The sequence below is a fragment of the Aptenodytes forsteri genome, unplaced genomic scaffold (genome assembly GCF_000699145.1).
Source record: "Aptenodytes forsteri isolate BGI_AS27 unplaced genomic scaffold, ASM69914v1 Scaffold72, whole genome shotgun sequence".
Taxonomy (NCBI): Eukaryota; Metazoa; Chordata; class Aves; order Sphenisciformes; family Spheniscidae; genus Aptenodytes; species Aptenodytes forsteri.
Window position 1 is genome coordinate 823933 of NW_008796193.1, and position 14590 is coordinate 838522.

Here is a 14590-nt window from a genome sequence, read left to right on the forward strand (position 1 = left end):
AGGCCAACGCACAAAGCTTACACTGTGCCTCGGTGCTCCCAGCCCCGCTGTGCTGGCCCGGTAACGCAGGGGACACGGTGGAGGAGCTGCGGCCGGTGCCAAGCCCAGGAGCGGTGCCAAAACGCAGCTGAGGAATGAGCGAGGGGGAGATGGAAGGAGGCAGCTGGAGCCGGCGCCGGGACTGACGCCGCCCGTGTGCTGCTGCCGGGGCCATGCCGGTGCCATGCTGGTGCTGCCGGGGCAGCGCTGAGGATCCAGGGGGCCTGGGTGCAGATCAGGTCTGTGGGGTGCTAACAGGGGTGGCAGTGCCTGACGCCATCTTCTCCAGGTGGGTGCAGCTTCTCCAGCTCTGCTGCATCATGGTCTCCCGTGCTCCTGTCCTTGCCTTGTCTCCTCGCTCCTACTTCCCAGGAGCTGTGACCACCACCTCCGCTTCACCGCAGAGGGCACCAGCGAGGCTGGCACTGTTCTCACCGTAACGGAGATTTGGGATCTGAGCAGGCCCTTTTGGCTCAGCGGTGGTGGTGGCCGTGGCCGGGAGGAGCTGCCACACAGCAGTGCTTGCACTGCCACCGACACAGGTCCTGCCAACCATGGCCTGCTAGTGCTTTGCTCGCTCCTCTGTTCCTCTCCCTGATGGTCTTCCCCTCCGCCAGCATCTTGAGGCTGTCTCAGTGCCCCCCGCATGGACGAAGCCAGGCAGTCTGAAGGGCACTGGTGATAGGCAGGGAAAAGCAGTGAAGGTGGCCCCAGGACAGGCAGGAGTGGTCTGCCAAGGTGCCGGTCCTGCTTCGGGGGGCCCCAGCGCCGCATCCTGGTCTGCCCTCGCTGACGTTTGGCAGAGGGCTCAGCTGCCACATGCACCAACTGCTGGGGTATCGCGCTACAAACGGCACCTTGTCCTGGGGGAGAGCCACCGTGCTACTGCACGCCAGTACACGCTACCTGCCTGCTGTCAGCGTGCACGGGCGCCGGGCTGTGCATGGGCAGGATCGTCCCCTGGGGCGCGTGGAGCCGGGCGCCAGCCTGGGGTGGGCGGTGGGCAGGACCGGTGCCACCGGCTCGCTGGGCATCCACCAAGCGTCCTGAGGGAGCGTGGCTCAGCCCGGGCATCACTGCTGATCAACTTGCCGTTGCTTATTTTGAAATAATCTCATAAATCACCAGTTGGTGGGGTTTTCTTATGTGCCTGCAAGAAGACTTCTCGCCTGGGGGCCTGTGCACCGGATGGCTTGCAGAAAAGTTTGTGGCATTGCCTTTCACTATGGTACTTCTTGTGAACAAATGCTAAGCTTGCACAAATGTTTGTGGAAGTGAATAAGGAGCTGTGAATAGAGTTGGAGTGAATGGCTAGGCCACATCTGATGGCTGGGGGGTGTTTTTTCCCCTACATTTTTCTCCCTGTTGCAGTCACACCTGCAGGCTTGCCGAGTGGTACCCACTGCCCCATGGAGAGGCCGGCTGCCTGCTGTGCCTGTGGCGAGGCTGGCTGCCTGCGGTGAACCTGGCCGTACCGGAGCATGCAGGTGGCTGCGGGTTGTGGCGGGGGCATCCGGGGACGACAGCGTGACCGCGTGGGTATGGCATGTCCCTCAGAGAGGAGAGTGTCGGGAGCCCTCTCGAGTGCATCTGTGACCGCTGCTGGTGAGCTGGAGCAGGGGCCGGAGTGAAAACCTAAACCATCTGGGGTTTGGGTTTCCAACGTCCTACATGCGCCTTTGACAGCCAAACTCCCATTTCTTTTGCTCTGGGGGTGTTTCTCTTCCCTCGCTCCTTCCCACTGCCTGGGAAGGGGAACGCTGCTCGGTGCATTTGAGGCAGGAAGGAAAGCCTGGAGCTGTTTAAAACTCGCAATCTTCAGGGAATTTCAATCGCTGTCCAAGCCTGTTCGCAACCAACTGAATAACGGTGCAGGGTTTGAATCGCTGGCCCGCCTCCGCAGGCAGCGCTGCCTCCTCCCTCCCTCCCTCCCTGCCTGTGCCGAGCTCCTGCCCGCACTGGGGCTCTGCCCAGCTCTGCGTGCCGCAGGCAGCAGCCATGGGGGTGCCAGGGTGGGCTCTCCCTGGGGCTGGGGGCAGCGCCGCGGTCTAGGGGGGCTCTGCGCCTGCCCCTCTGCCCGGCCCATCATGCCATTGCTGGATTTTTTCTGGGCTTGCTTCAAAAGAGCCAAGGTAAGGAACTGCCTAATGGTGTCCGTCTTTCGACACCCTCCTAATTTCAGGAGAAGCTGCCGGAAGGGGCAGTGGGGGAGGCGTCTCTAGTCGGGCTGGGGTTTGCGCATGGTGCCTGACGTCTGCTCCGGAGGGATGTCGTGCCCGTGCCCCGCGTGCACGTGAAAGGTTAATTTTGGATGGGCCGCATGCGGCTGCGTTGGTCGGTGTGCCCTGGGCTCACCCGCTACCCATCAGCGATGGTACCCGTGTCTCAGAGCCAGCAGCCCCGAGGGCAGGCAGGGTGCTGCGCCTGGCCGAACGCGGGCAGCGTGTGTGTGTGGATGCAGCACCGGTGGTTATAATGCAGTCGTTGATGGGCTCTGTGTGTGTGTGTGCTGCCAGCCCCCCGACGTGGTCTGCACACGCCAAGCCGGGTCCTGCTGTGCATGGCTCAGGTGGTGCAGCTGGGCTGGGGGCACCCCTGCAAACTGGGGCTCGCCTGGAGGCTCCGGTCACTCCCGGCGCGGCAGCGGGACCACGTCTGGCTTTGCTGACCTGGAGGGATGGGGCGGCTGTGAGCGGGATGACAAAGGAACAGTGAGACCGGAGGCCCTGAGTTTTTAATTTCCTGCAGCAGTGGTTCTCATGGCATCTGGTATTTTTCATTCGGGTTTAATTCCTCATCTGCCGCCTTAATAATGTACAACTCTCTCTGACTGCCCCTGTTTGTTGTGTTGGATTTTTTGTATCACAGCCTGTGCAGTGTGGTGGTAGGTGTGCTGGGTAGACTTTGGAGGTACTGTGAGTATGGATTTCAGGAGCTTCAGACTGGAAAAAGCACTAAAATCCCTTTCCAGCCAGTGCTGTACACCGGGCTGTGTCAAGCGAGTGGATCTGCTGTGGTGAAATGAATATGGAATGCATGCTGTTCCCCCGGGGTTTCAATGCAAAGCTTAAAATAGTTGAGGCTAAAAATGACATTTGTGAAATTCATTAATAATATTAGTAGCTGTCTTGTCCCTGCTGTCTCCAGAGAGCTTAGCAAGTCCTTGTTAACCCTCCTCGTCCCTGTGAGCTGCGTGTTGTCATTGCCATCGTGCTCATGGCGACAGGGAGACAGGGACCGGGTCCTGCATCCCCCCTTGCAGAGCTACAGCTCCCAGAGGGCTCCAGCCTGGCCCGCGCTGGGCTCCCCGGTGCCCGCGGACTTCAGCGAAGTCGAAAGCAACCAGCAGACCGCTGGTAACCTCGTGCCTGAGGAAGGGTCCGGTTGCCCAGCTGGCGTGGGTGGCGGGGAGGAGGCGGCAAGCTGCTGGGAGCCGTGAGATGGCTCCTGCCCTTGCTGTCCCCGGGCCCCCCTGGCTGCAGCTGCTCCTCTGGCTGCGGCCCCGGGCAGCGCATGGGTCTTATCCCCACCCTGGACATGTTCCCAGCTGCCCCCCCCCCCCCCCCCTCCCCTTCCCACCGGATACTTCCCCATCTGAACCCTCCAGTTTTACTAATTAAGCTGGTATTTTTATCTGCTTCTTGCTTAGAAAATGCTTTTGCAGTATGCCTGGAGCCGTGTGGGGACTGAGCATGGGCAAAAGTCATTCATGGGTCTGGGAGTAAATTTGTCCTTTGGTTCTGGGGCTCTTCCTCCCCACTGTCACCCCTGGGCACTGAAGTGTCATGTCCAGGCACCCGTGCAGGGGCCTGTGAGTAGGGAAGCTCCAGGCAATGGGAGGCTCCAGAAGATACTTGCCATGAGATAGCTGAGCTTTACGCTCAGAAGGGACGGGCTCTGACCAAGGAGAACAAGTCCTGGAGAACAGGGGTGAGAGTCCCTTGGCTCACCACCTCCAGCTACCTGCTGTGGGGAAAAAGAAAATCTGTTTCAGTAGTTGTAAGCGAAGTGGTGCTTCCCTCGGAGCAGTGGCCCAGCGGTGAAGGACAGGGGACTCTGCCTGGATGGGAGCTTCCCCGATGCTCCGAGGCGAGGGGCAAAATGATGTTTCTGCATTTTGTGCTTCCTCATTAGCTCAGCTCATGAGGTTCTTGTTGAGTTTGGCATCGCAAAACCCCAGGGCGGTGATAAGGGTCTCCCTGCTAGATACTACAGGTGCCTTGCTCCTAAGTTCAGGAGTGTTGTGCTCTTTGCATAGTTTCCTTTGCTGGTTTTAAGCTTCCCGTTGCTCTGCTTGCAGCGACACAAGGTAACCTGGTGGACACTTCATTTCTCTCTTCTTCCATCGGCATACTGCCGTTCCCATATTTCCACTTCAATTCCACAGTAGCCACCCCCGCACCAGCAAACGAGACCTGGCTGATCCCCACCTGGGTCCCACAAGTGCTGGACAAGTCCCTGTGGAGTGCGAGGCTTTGGGAGAGGGGCAGCCGGGGAGCAGCTCTGCCTGGACGGAGCTGAGAGCTGCTCCCAGGGCCGAGCGGCTGGGTGGGCTTTGGGGCCAGCCAGGACCTTCGGGAAGCCGAAGGGACAGAGGACACCGCCCTCCTGATTTCCCTCGGCGAGTACTGATGGCCTTGCGTGGGGCTGAGGCTTCTGCTTCGGTCTGGTTTCCCGTTTTCCTCCCCGTGCCGGTGCTCGCTATGAACAGCGGAGGAATTTCTTGAAGGGGGAGAAATGTGCAGGGCTCTGTCCGTGGGATTAACGCCTTCCAGGTTAAATGAGGTAGAGCTGTGGCTGGTGGAAGATTTCATGGGGAAAAAGAAGGTGTTAGTGCCCAGACACAACGGCAGAGGAGAGGAGGCTCCTTAAAGCTGCCTTAGCACAGGGACCAGCTTTCCCTGCCCTTGCTATGGCCTGGGAGAGCAGCCCTACCTCATCGCACGCCAGACCTTGCCCCACTCCGTGGGTATCAACTGCATGTGCCGGCTGCAAGGCTGATGTTTGCAGAGCTTGTGATAACAGACAGGATGGAGCGATCATCTCCCTGTCCAAACATTTTCGGCTCTGATGCTCTCCAGTTGCCCGCACACTGCCAGAGCGGGGCTCGGGCGTCTGCACAGGCTCTCCTGGGGGAGCACAGAGCTGAGCATGCAGCTCTCGGGCAGGCGCTGCTGCAAGAAGCCCGGCAGTGGGGAGATGGTTAAGCCCATCTCCCCCCGGGTCATCCCCAGCCCCGCTGCCCCGGCAGGAAGAGGGCTCCCGGGTGGCCCGTGGGAAAGGCCGGCTCAGCAGCACGCTGCATTCCTGCAGCGATCCCCGCCGCCCTGCCAGCATCTCTGGCCCCGCTCGGCAGGGCTGCAGCTGTGCTGGAGGGGGCTCACCTCTGCCCAGAGAGGGGCCTGGGGAGGGTCCTAGGCTCTGCGCTCGCCTCGGGACCCGGGCAGCGCCGGGACCCTCCTGCTCCTCCACCTCCGTGCAAATTGCTGTCGTCTGCCATGTGCTGGCAAGGCTCTGCCATCTGTAAATCCCATTTCCCTTGGCTTTGTCCCCAGAAGTCCAGCCCCAGGCGAGGGGCAGCCCCTGTGTGTGCTGCTGGTGGCCCCTTCCCCACCCTGGGTGCTGTGCCCGTGGAGAGGTTCGGGGAGCAAGAGCCCTGCCTGCTTTCAGCTTTTCTTTGTTTTTATTTCCTTTCTTTATTGTTGGCTTTCCGTGCTTGCAGACACCATTGTACGCTCTGCTCCCAGACCTGCTAACGCGATTAAAACCTGGACATCTCCACTGCCATCCGTGCAGCCGCACAGGTACCGAGGGACGTGTTCGGGGGGGACCCCAGCCCAGTGCTTCCTCCGCTGGAGCAAGCGTCTGCCCCACCGAGGCTCCCCCAGTGCCGTCCAGAGCCAGATGCAGCTCCAGCGCAGGCCGGCGTGGCACTGGTTGGAGGGCACAGCTGTGCCGGTTTGGGGTCGACCCTGTGCCTTGTCCATCTTGGTGACCTATCAGTGCACAACACTCTTTTCCTTCCTTGTGGGAACCGGAGGGCACGTAGAGATAGGGTGCAAAGCCAGTGAGAATAGATGCAGGGGGGAGGAGAAACTCCACGAGCTCTCGGTTAGGGCTTTGCTGGGCTGCAAGTCCCTGTGTTGAAATTCCCATGTGGAGGCTCAAAGGGAAAAGGGCTCCTTCAGTAATTCGCTCCGAGGCAGGGTCCGAGTGTCCTGGGATCTCTCTTCCTTCTGCTCCAGCTGTTTCTCACGCCGTTAGCAGAGCCCTTCTTCAGAGGAGCTGCTGCAGCCTCCCCCCCCCGGCTGATGGTCCCTTCCCCCTTCGTTCTGCTGCTGGAGAAATCACCCAAAGCAGCCGTTCCTAAAGCAGATGCTCCCCGAGCCCTGGGGATGAGACTGGATTCTTCTGAAATTTGTCTTGGAAAAGCAGTTATGCTTCGTGCACTGTGACGATGCTTTTCACCCAAAGCCCTTGGGATATTGTGGAACCCGGGTCTCGGTGTGTCCTGCGAGGTGGGAGGGGTCTGCCCGGGAGGGGAAGAGGGCGGTGGGGTCTGGCTGCAATGGCTGGGAGTGGTTTCTCTGGCTGCTGTCCCACCGCAGGTGCTCTCCCCAGGGGTTTCTCTGGTGGAAAGGCACCGGAGCCGCCAGCTCTGCCGCAGGCGGAGCAGCAGCTGTGAGGAGCTGAGGGATGCTTGGGTGAGGGACCTGAGCTGGAGAGAGGACTGTGGGACACAGCTGACAGCCAAGGGGACCGGCCTGCAGGGAGCGCGCCCTTCGTCTCTGCCCGCTCCAGCCGCTGGGTGTCAAACCCAGGGCGAGGAGGAGGAGGAGGAGCGGGAGGTGACCCATGGGTTTCCTGTGGCAGAGCCCCGTGCGGGGGCTGCGGGACCGGGCCTGGGTGTGATGCGCAGTGCACGGTGCGTGGTGTGCAGGCGGCTCACGGGCATCACCTGCGGCACGGTGGCGCAGAGCAGAGCACCGCGGTCTGCACGCTCGGAGGAACAGACCGCGTCCTCCCCACCTCCGTTTTTGTTCCTTGTTGCAGATCTGACGGCCCTTGCCTGCCTACCTGTTCCCTCTCTGGCAATTTTGCAGCGTCCTTTCCAAGCTGCCAGGCAGAAAGGTCCGCCTCCAGCCCTCCCTCTCTCCCCGGCTCCCTCGCCTGCCCCAGGGATGCAGAGCCCCTGGCCCCGGCTGCTGCTGCTCCTCCGATGGCTTCCAGGAGGCAGGGAGCCGTGGTGATGGGCGTGTGCTGGGCACGTCCTTTGCTAGAGCTCTGCTTGTCCTCAGAGCCGGAGCAGGCACTGCTGGTCCCAGCTCCTCTCCAGGGAGCAGGGAAGGGAGGTGGTCCCTGGCCCACGGCCCCACGTCTCTCCTGGGGCTGCCTCTGCCCTGCGCCCGCTCTCCTCCTGCCTGCTGCCGCGTCCTGGCTGCGCTCGCATTTTGTGTGTGTTTGTTGCCCTCTATAGCGAAAGCCAGACAAGGGAACCCTGCAGCACCTCCCGCGGGACCCTGCAGTTGCCTGCCCCCTCCCCGCCCCCACTTCCCAAACTCCAGCGGCACCCAGGCGTGGACATTCAGCGGCTGAAGGGGCTGGAGTGGGGACCGAGCCCGAATGTGAGCAGTAGGAGACCGTGAATGTGAAAATCAAAATAGATAACAAAATGATTTCTGTTCTTTTTTCTTTCTTTTCACAGTGTTTCACATTGCTAGAAGATAAAAAAGATGCAGGTAAGCTGCGACAATGTTTTTCGGGGCAGGAATGCCCTCGCTGCGGGGTGGGCAGGGGTTACAAGAAGAAGAGGACCGTCCTCTTGCTGGGCTTCTGGTTTCTTCTGCCAGCAGTATGAGTTTTTCCCCAAACTGTTACTTTTCAAAGGGGCAGCCAGTGTGAGGTAGTGCCAGCCAGGGCACCCGCCGAGCCCCAGCGGTGCAGGAGGCACCCCCAAGACGTGCCCAGCCCCTCCTTCACCACATCCCTTTCCCCACCCTGGCTGCAAATGAGGCTTGGCGGTACATTGCACTAATCACCAGTTAGCGGTGTGAAATCCCGGCCGCTGTGTGTGCGGAGGAGTCCCGCAGAGAGGAGCGGGCCCCCTCACCGGCATGCGTGCGCTGCCGTAGCTGTGCCGACACGGTGAGCCATTCAACCAGCCCGGCAGCGGCTCTGCTCCTTTCTGGTTCCTTTTCAATTCCTCTCTTCTTTGTGGTGAATGATGTTATGCTCTGCAGATAAGCTCATTAGGAGCTCCAGAGCCTTGAAACTGCCATGCCATAGGAAGGAGGGTCTCCCCCGGCTTGGAGCCCCCTCCGCTTTGTGTGATTGAGATGTCTCACCAGCGACAGCCGGGCAGGAGGGAATCGCGTTGCAGCTCCTGGCTGATCCGTGGTTGTTGTCTGCATGTCCATGGGCTGCTTCTGCCCTAACCGTCCCTCTGCAAAGGCGGGGGGAGAGGCTGGGGGTCAGGGCCACCCTGCCGCGGGGGGCTCGTGGGTGCTGGGGAGGCCGGAGGCTGGTGGTGATCTACAGGAGGAGGAGGAGGCATGCGCCTGCGGGACTGGGGACCAGGGATGGGGACAGGGCTTGTAGGCTCCCGGACAGGGCACAGCCAGCTCGTTTTAAGAACACTGCAGGGCCCCGCTGCCAAACATGTCTGAAACGGCACTGACGGTCCCGGCTGCTGCTCTGCCGGGTGTGAAGAAACGCTCTGGATTTCGCTTTGCCCTTGTGTTCAACCCCAGACAAACAGCCCCATGGGCAAGCATGGCCCTGCTTGTGGGCAAGATGGGTAGAGGTCCTGCACTTTATAGTCTCACCAGTTGGTCTAATGGAGGCTCTTTGCTCAGCAGTGGCTCAGAAGTAAACCTGGCCCGGTCCTACAGTCAGCTTATGGTCACTAGCTCTCAGCAGCTCAGGAAGCGGAGGGACCCGGGAGCGCTCCTCTGCCCTGTGTGGGCTCCTCTGCCCACAGGTCCCGCAGATGATGGCTCTCGAAGAGGAGCGGTGCTGCCCGCGCTGCCGGCCGGAGCCTCCGGCGCTGTGAAACGGGAAATGCCGTCTTGCAGGGAGCCCGCGGGATGTGCCCGGTGATTTCCGAGCAGTTCCCTTAACTGGAGGGCAATGACCCGGCCTCTTGTTTTTCATCCACGTAAGGGTTAGGTGAGCTCTGAGCCTGTTCGGCACAAGAGCCCGGGAGCACAGGAGAGCTCTGGGCAACAAAAGGTGCTTTGTGAACGGAGCTCCAGAAGTAATCCTGGGTGGTCTCTCTTGCCCTTTCACGGGAGAGATTAACAACATGAATATCAAGAGCTTGTTAAAGAGCCCTGTGCAAGGGAAGGGGCAGGGAAGACTCCTACAGATCGCATCCATGGCTAGGATTTTGGGGGGAAGTATGTTTATAGGTTTTTTTTTCCCCTTGGTTAAAACCGCCTGTAAAATCCAAGTCTCTCCTGGTAAAGGCTCAGCTACATTCACAACACTGCCAGCCCGCACCTTCCTGGCCACACGTCCACGACCCAGCCTGATGAGCTCTGCGCTGCTGGAGGGATGCTCGGCCGCCACAGCGCCACGCTTGCGTAGGGGTCTGAGGGCAGGGGGAGCAGGAGCCCTCGCGTACGTGAGCAGCTGCGCGGTTTTACACCTGTGATTCGATGCATCGGCTGGAGCCGTAGCAGGCTACTCAGCATCGCTGCAATCTGCAGCAGCACGGTGGCCAGGGGAGCGTGGTTGAAGCTCTCCCTTTCATGTGAATTACGCTGGACTTGGAGCAAGCCCGCAGGCAGTTCGTACCCTCCACTGGGGTTTTTAAAGCTCTGAGAAGAGGCTGGTGCATTTGCTTGCTGTTCTCTTAGCTGATCATCCCTAGAAGATGCTCTGACAAATGGGGGTCACTTAAGGAAACATTCAGATAGTGGTCTCAGGAGACACCATTCCCTTCCCTGATGATTTTTTTAATCTCTTTGGGGTGGGTACCAAGAGGACCTCAGCTCTCGAGACAACGGCATGAGGCAGGGTTGAGTTGGTTCTGCGTTTATCCCGGTTAACTGTTTGGAACGTGCCTCTCCTGGCTCTTCCATCGCTTCCTGGAGCCTGCGCCTGATTCCCCCTGCAGCACCACTCCTCTCCCACCACACCCGGCAAACTCCCTGAGCCGCTTCCCGAGGTGCAGCCAGACCCATTCCCAGCTCCCAGGCCCCGTCCCTGCCTGCGAGCAGCCGGGAGCTGGGGCCGTGCTGCCACGGCCCCTTCCCTGAACGTCAGCTGTACGAAGTCGCTGCTGCTTCCCACTGTCGTTAAAACAGCTGGGTACGCCGTGCTCACCTCCCGCAGCAGTAACGGTGGAAAACAACTTGGATTTCATCTGCTTGCTTAGAGGTAACGTTTCAGCAGGAGCACGCGGGGACTCGGTCTCCTCCCAGCAGCGGCTGCCAGCCCGGGGGGGCATTGCCGGCGCCTGTGCCAGCAGCGAGCACCAAGGAAGCCGCTGAACAGTCGTCGCCGGTAACCCGCCTCCACGGGCAGGGTCACAGCCTGTCTCTCAGACAATTTAATTGAAGGAAAAAAACCCAGAACTTCGATTTTTGAGACAAACCAGCCAAAACTGTGCAGTGTGCTACCCGGAGGGAGAGCCCTCTCCCCCGACCCTGTGGCGAGCCCTCCCTTCCCGTGGCATGAGTGGGTAGCCCTGCGTCCCCACCGTCCCACCCACCGCCCTGCCCAGCGGCAGGACCCCACCTCGCATTGCCACGGGGGTCCCCTCCTGCGGGCACCCCCAGGCTGTGTGGGACGCAGTGCCCGCCGCGCGGCCCCGAGCCGTCCCGCTGGAGCAGTCCCAGCCGGGGCCGGGTTTCCATGGATTTCCTAACCCTCCGCTTCCTCTCTGACATTCACTTCCCATGTATTGTTCTGGACAAAGCAGAAAGGAAAGGCTCGCACACCAGCCGTGCACGCGAAACCTGCATCCTCTGAATAGATTCCTGCCGATAGCAGCATCAGGCCTCTCCAAAAGTAGGATCGGGAGCATGCTCTGCAAATGTCATTAAGCAGTGGCCTCCTCTAACTGCCGAGGGACGGGGACTGAGCTCATGGCTTCTTTCCGTGCAGCCAGGCGATGATGATATTATAGTATTTCAAAAGTGGGCTTCTGCGACTGGACGTGGTGAAATAATAGCGAAAAGAAGCACGAGGGACTCTGCTGAACTTTTGCCCCTGCGTGAAATAATAAGGTTGTATTTACCCAGCATCTGGATCTCTGAAAATAACTCGCTAAATTTAGCTGTTGTTGATATGTTGTCACAGCTGAGTTGTTCTCTCTTTACATGAAAATGTCCTGCGCTGGTTCTGTTGGTTTGTAGCCCGAGCACAAGCCCTTCGTTCCTCTCCTGGCGTGTGCTCGCATGTTTGGTGCCCTGTTTTGGGGGGGAGAAGAGGGGGATGGGGATCTGGTTTTCTGTCGTTGCTTGAATAGGCTGAAAGAGAGAGAGACCGGGGGGCTGGCAGGGTGGCTGCTGCGAGGGTGGCTGCTGCGAGGGTGTGCAGCCGTGCCGGGACAGGCAGGCGTGCAGGGACCAGCACCGCTGCCCTCGGCACCAGGGCCGCACTCTGTCTGCAGTATCCATGCAAGGGAGGAGACGGGTGGCTTGAAGGCACGGGGTGGGATGCTGGGTGTGGCTGCAGGGACCTGTTTCTGGGGACTTCTGAAACTCCCTGAGAAATTGCTGCCTGTTACATGGTGGAAAATGTGGGCACGGGTCTGGATCCCGAGCGAAGAGGTAGGAAGTAGAAAAGCTGAACTGAATGTGATTATTAGTGGTTTTGGTGTGACATGTGATGAAAGGGAGCCTGCGTTGCTCTTTCCTCTTCCCTGCCCTCCCGCGGGGTCAGTCTCGGGCTCGGCTGGTGAGTCACGCTGACACGCCGACCTCGGTCCCAAAGTAACTTCAGGTCCCTCCTCGGAGCTGCGCAGCCCCTGGGAGCCTGGGTGGGCGGCAGCCCCCGTCCCAGAGCCCCGCTGGTGCTGGCCTGGGAGCAGCAGCACCCGACCCACGCTCGGATGGGCTCTGCCACTTTTGGTTATTTTTCATGAAGGAAGAGGATTGTTCTTCAAATATTTTCATTTTCCTTCTGTTACAGGCTCCGTGGCCTTACTCCTGGGCACTCTCCTATCACTGGGAATTGTTCCCCTGCCTGGCTAGTGTAAAATGCTTTGTGATTAGCTCTAAGTAGTAAAAAGTTTAAAAAAAAAGTAAAAAGGTAATGCCTAAACAAGAATTTATACACTAAAAATCACCCTGCTAGGGCAGCTTCACAGCAAACGGTTTATGCTTCTTTCCATCAGATGTTTTCTCGGGAGCTGGGGACGGCATCTCCTCAGGCTTGAGACACAATCTCCAGCGTTTCCTTTTCAGCCTTCTCAGTGAACCCTTGAGGTTATTTTTGAACCGCTGAGCTTTTTGATATGTATTTATCCATATTGGTTTAATTTCCCCTAGAAGGTAGGCTGGTGCTAAAGCCTCTGGGCAGAGCCAAGGCTGCAAGCTCTGACGTTTCCTGCCTGTCCCCCCGGGTCACTGGCTGGGGATATTTACGGCTAGGTGCCTTCTCCGCTGTTTCAATAAAACAGCTTTCTCGGTGCTGTGCTAGGCACTGCCCGTCCCCGTCAGTGCCTCCGTAACACCCAGCCGCTTTCCGGGAGCCGCTGCTTCGTGCTGCTGCTTCTCCGCAGCCCCTGCAGTCCCGCGGAGAACTGGAAAGGCAGCTCCCATATAAACCCATGGAGCCATGCACGTAATTACATCCTTTGTCAATTAACAGGAACCGCCATGGCAGTGGTATGGGCATGCAAAGGACTCGTGTTAACACCTTGACCTACAGAAATTTTAAACACTTTTGGTTTGTTCTCGTGTCACCTTTTTGCTCTTTCGGCAAAACCACAGAGGCTGCTGGATCGGCCCCCCCCCTTTTTTCCCCCCCCTTCCCCCAAGAGGAACGGGCGGGCTGGGGGAGAGGCTGCTGGATCGGCCCCCCCCCTTTTCCACCCCCCTTCCCCCCAAGAGGGACGGGCGGGCTGCTGAGCGCTCGCGCCGCCGTGACTGGCTCCTGAGAAACAAGCCGAAAACGTGAAATGAGAAAAAATACTTTAAAAGAAAATCAAAACCAACTTGGCCACACTTCAGTTTTTCCAATAAATGGCCATGGGGAAACTATTTGTCAGAGGCAAGAGGCCCCTCCAGCCCACGAAATGAAGCCATTTCTTGTCTTGTTCCCCTTCTGCCTATAAAAATTTCTGTAACTCTGAAACCCAGTGACTCCTGCAGTAACTGATTCCCATCCCCCAGCTCATCTCCTCTGTCCTTCTGGGGCTTTAATTTCAGGGTCTGGAAGTTTTTCTGTTTCCTGTAGCTAACAAAATGCAGATTCCCTGCTCTGAACAGCAGGATCCTATCACGAATTGGGTGATTTTCTTTGAAGGCCAGAAAGGAAGAGCCTTGGTTAGAGAGAGGGTTTTTCCTTGTGTCGGCTGGGCTGCGGGGCGCTTGGGAAGCGCGGAGAATGAGCTGGGAAAAGGCCCCTTTGGCCACCTTGTGCCCAGTATGTCTCCAAGTTTTTCCCATGGCAGCAAGGAGCGGTTGAGACAGACTGGAAAGAAACTGCAGGCAAGAAAGAACATTTATATCTGCATTCTCTGGGTAGTTTGCATGAGACCAAAAGGATCAAGAGGGAGGTTTCGAGTGTGGTTACTTCCTTGAAATTAAAATGAGAAAATACATTGAAAACTGACAGAAAGGTTTGGCTGTATAATGTTTTTTCTCTGGTAAGAGCTTTGACATGTAAGCTGCATTAAAAATGCAAAGAAAGGTAATGTTTCCTGTGGCTGAAATAACCCGTCTGTACTCCTGGAGAGAACTTTGCTGTAAATGGAGGAGGCTCCGGGCTGTGCAAGCAAACACAGCCTTTATGGGCGCTTTGTAATACTCATGTGGTTCTCTTTTCAAAGCGTGAGAGGTCAGATGGGGAAAAAAAAAAGGTGTGAGGTGTTTGCAGGCCAGTCTGATCATGTCAATTCCTTCTCCTCTTAATGAAGAGACTCTGAATCCTGCCTGAAATGTCCGAAGCGCTTTGAATACCAGCTCACCCTCCGGAGCAGAGGCGGGGAGCGAGGGCGTTCCCAGGTGCGCTGATGCTGTGTTGGACCAGGCCGTTGATGACTCAGTTTTAGGTGGATGCAAGATGAAATGCGGAACACGTGAATCACCATCACATTGACCTTGACACCTGGCACCGGTGCCAGGCGGCCTTTGGCGGCGGATGCCCGATGGCGGCGGGCGCTGGGCTGGTTCACAAGCGGCGCGTTCTGGCGATGGCAGCCCCCGCCGCGCTCCCCCCCGGCAAAGGGGCTGCGCGCAGGGGATGCTGCGGGAGGCGGGCCCCGGGGCGGCAGAGGGAGCGGGGCCGCCGGGCAGGACCGGGAGGCGCGGAGAGAGCAGGAGCCTTCCCCTGGGGCGAGCGGCTTCCTCTGCCAGAGAAACTGCTTGTGAGTCTC

The 14590-nt window shown here is 58.7% G+C and overlaps 1 protein-coding gene across 1 annotated transcript in view; it reads left to right on the forward strand.

Moving 5' to 3' along the window:
* Positions 1-2097: 2097 nt before the first annotated feature.
* Positions 2098-14590, forward strand: part of STARD8 (StAR related lipid transfer domain containing 8) — a 73624-nt gene continuing 61131 nt past the window's right edge. Inside the window, exons 1-2 of the mRNA XM_009287990.2 lie at positions 2098-2171; positions 7745-7778. Of these exons, the coding sequence (XP_009286265.2) occupies positions 2127-2171; positions 7745-7778 (79 nt within the window). The 5' untranslated portion in view covers positions 2098-2126. The remainder of the gene's footprint in view (positions 2172-7744; positions 7779-14590) is intronic.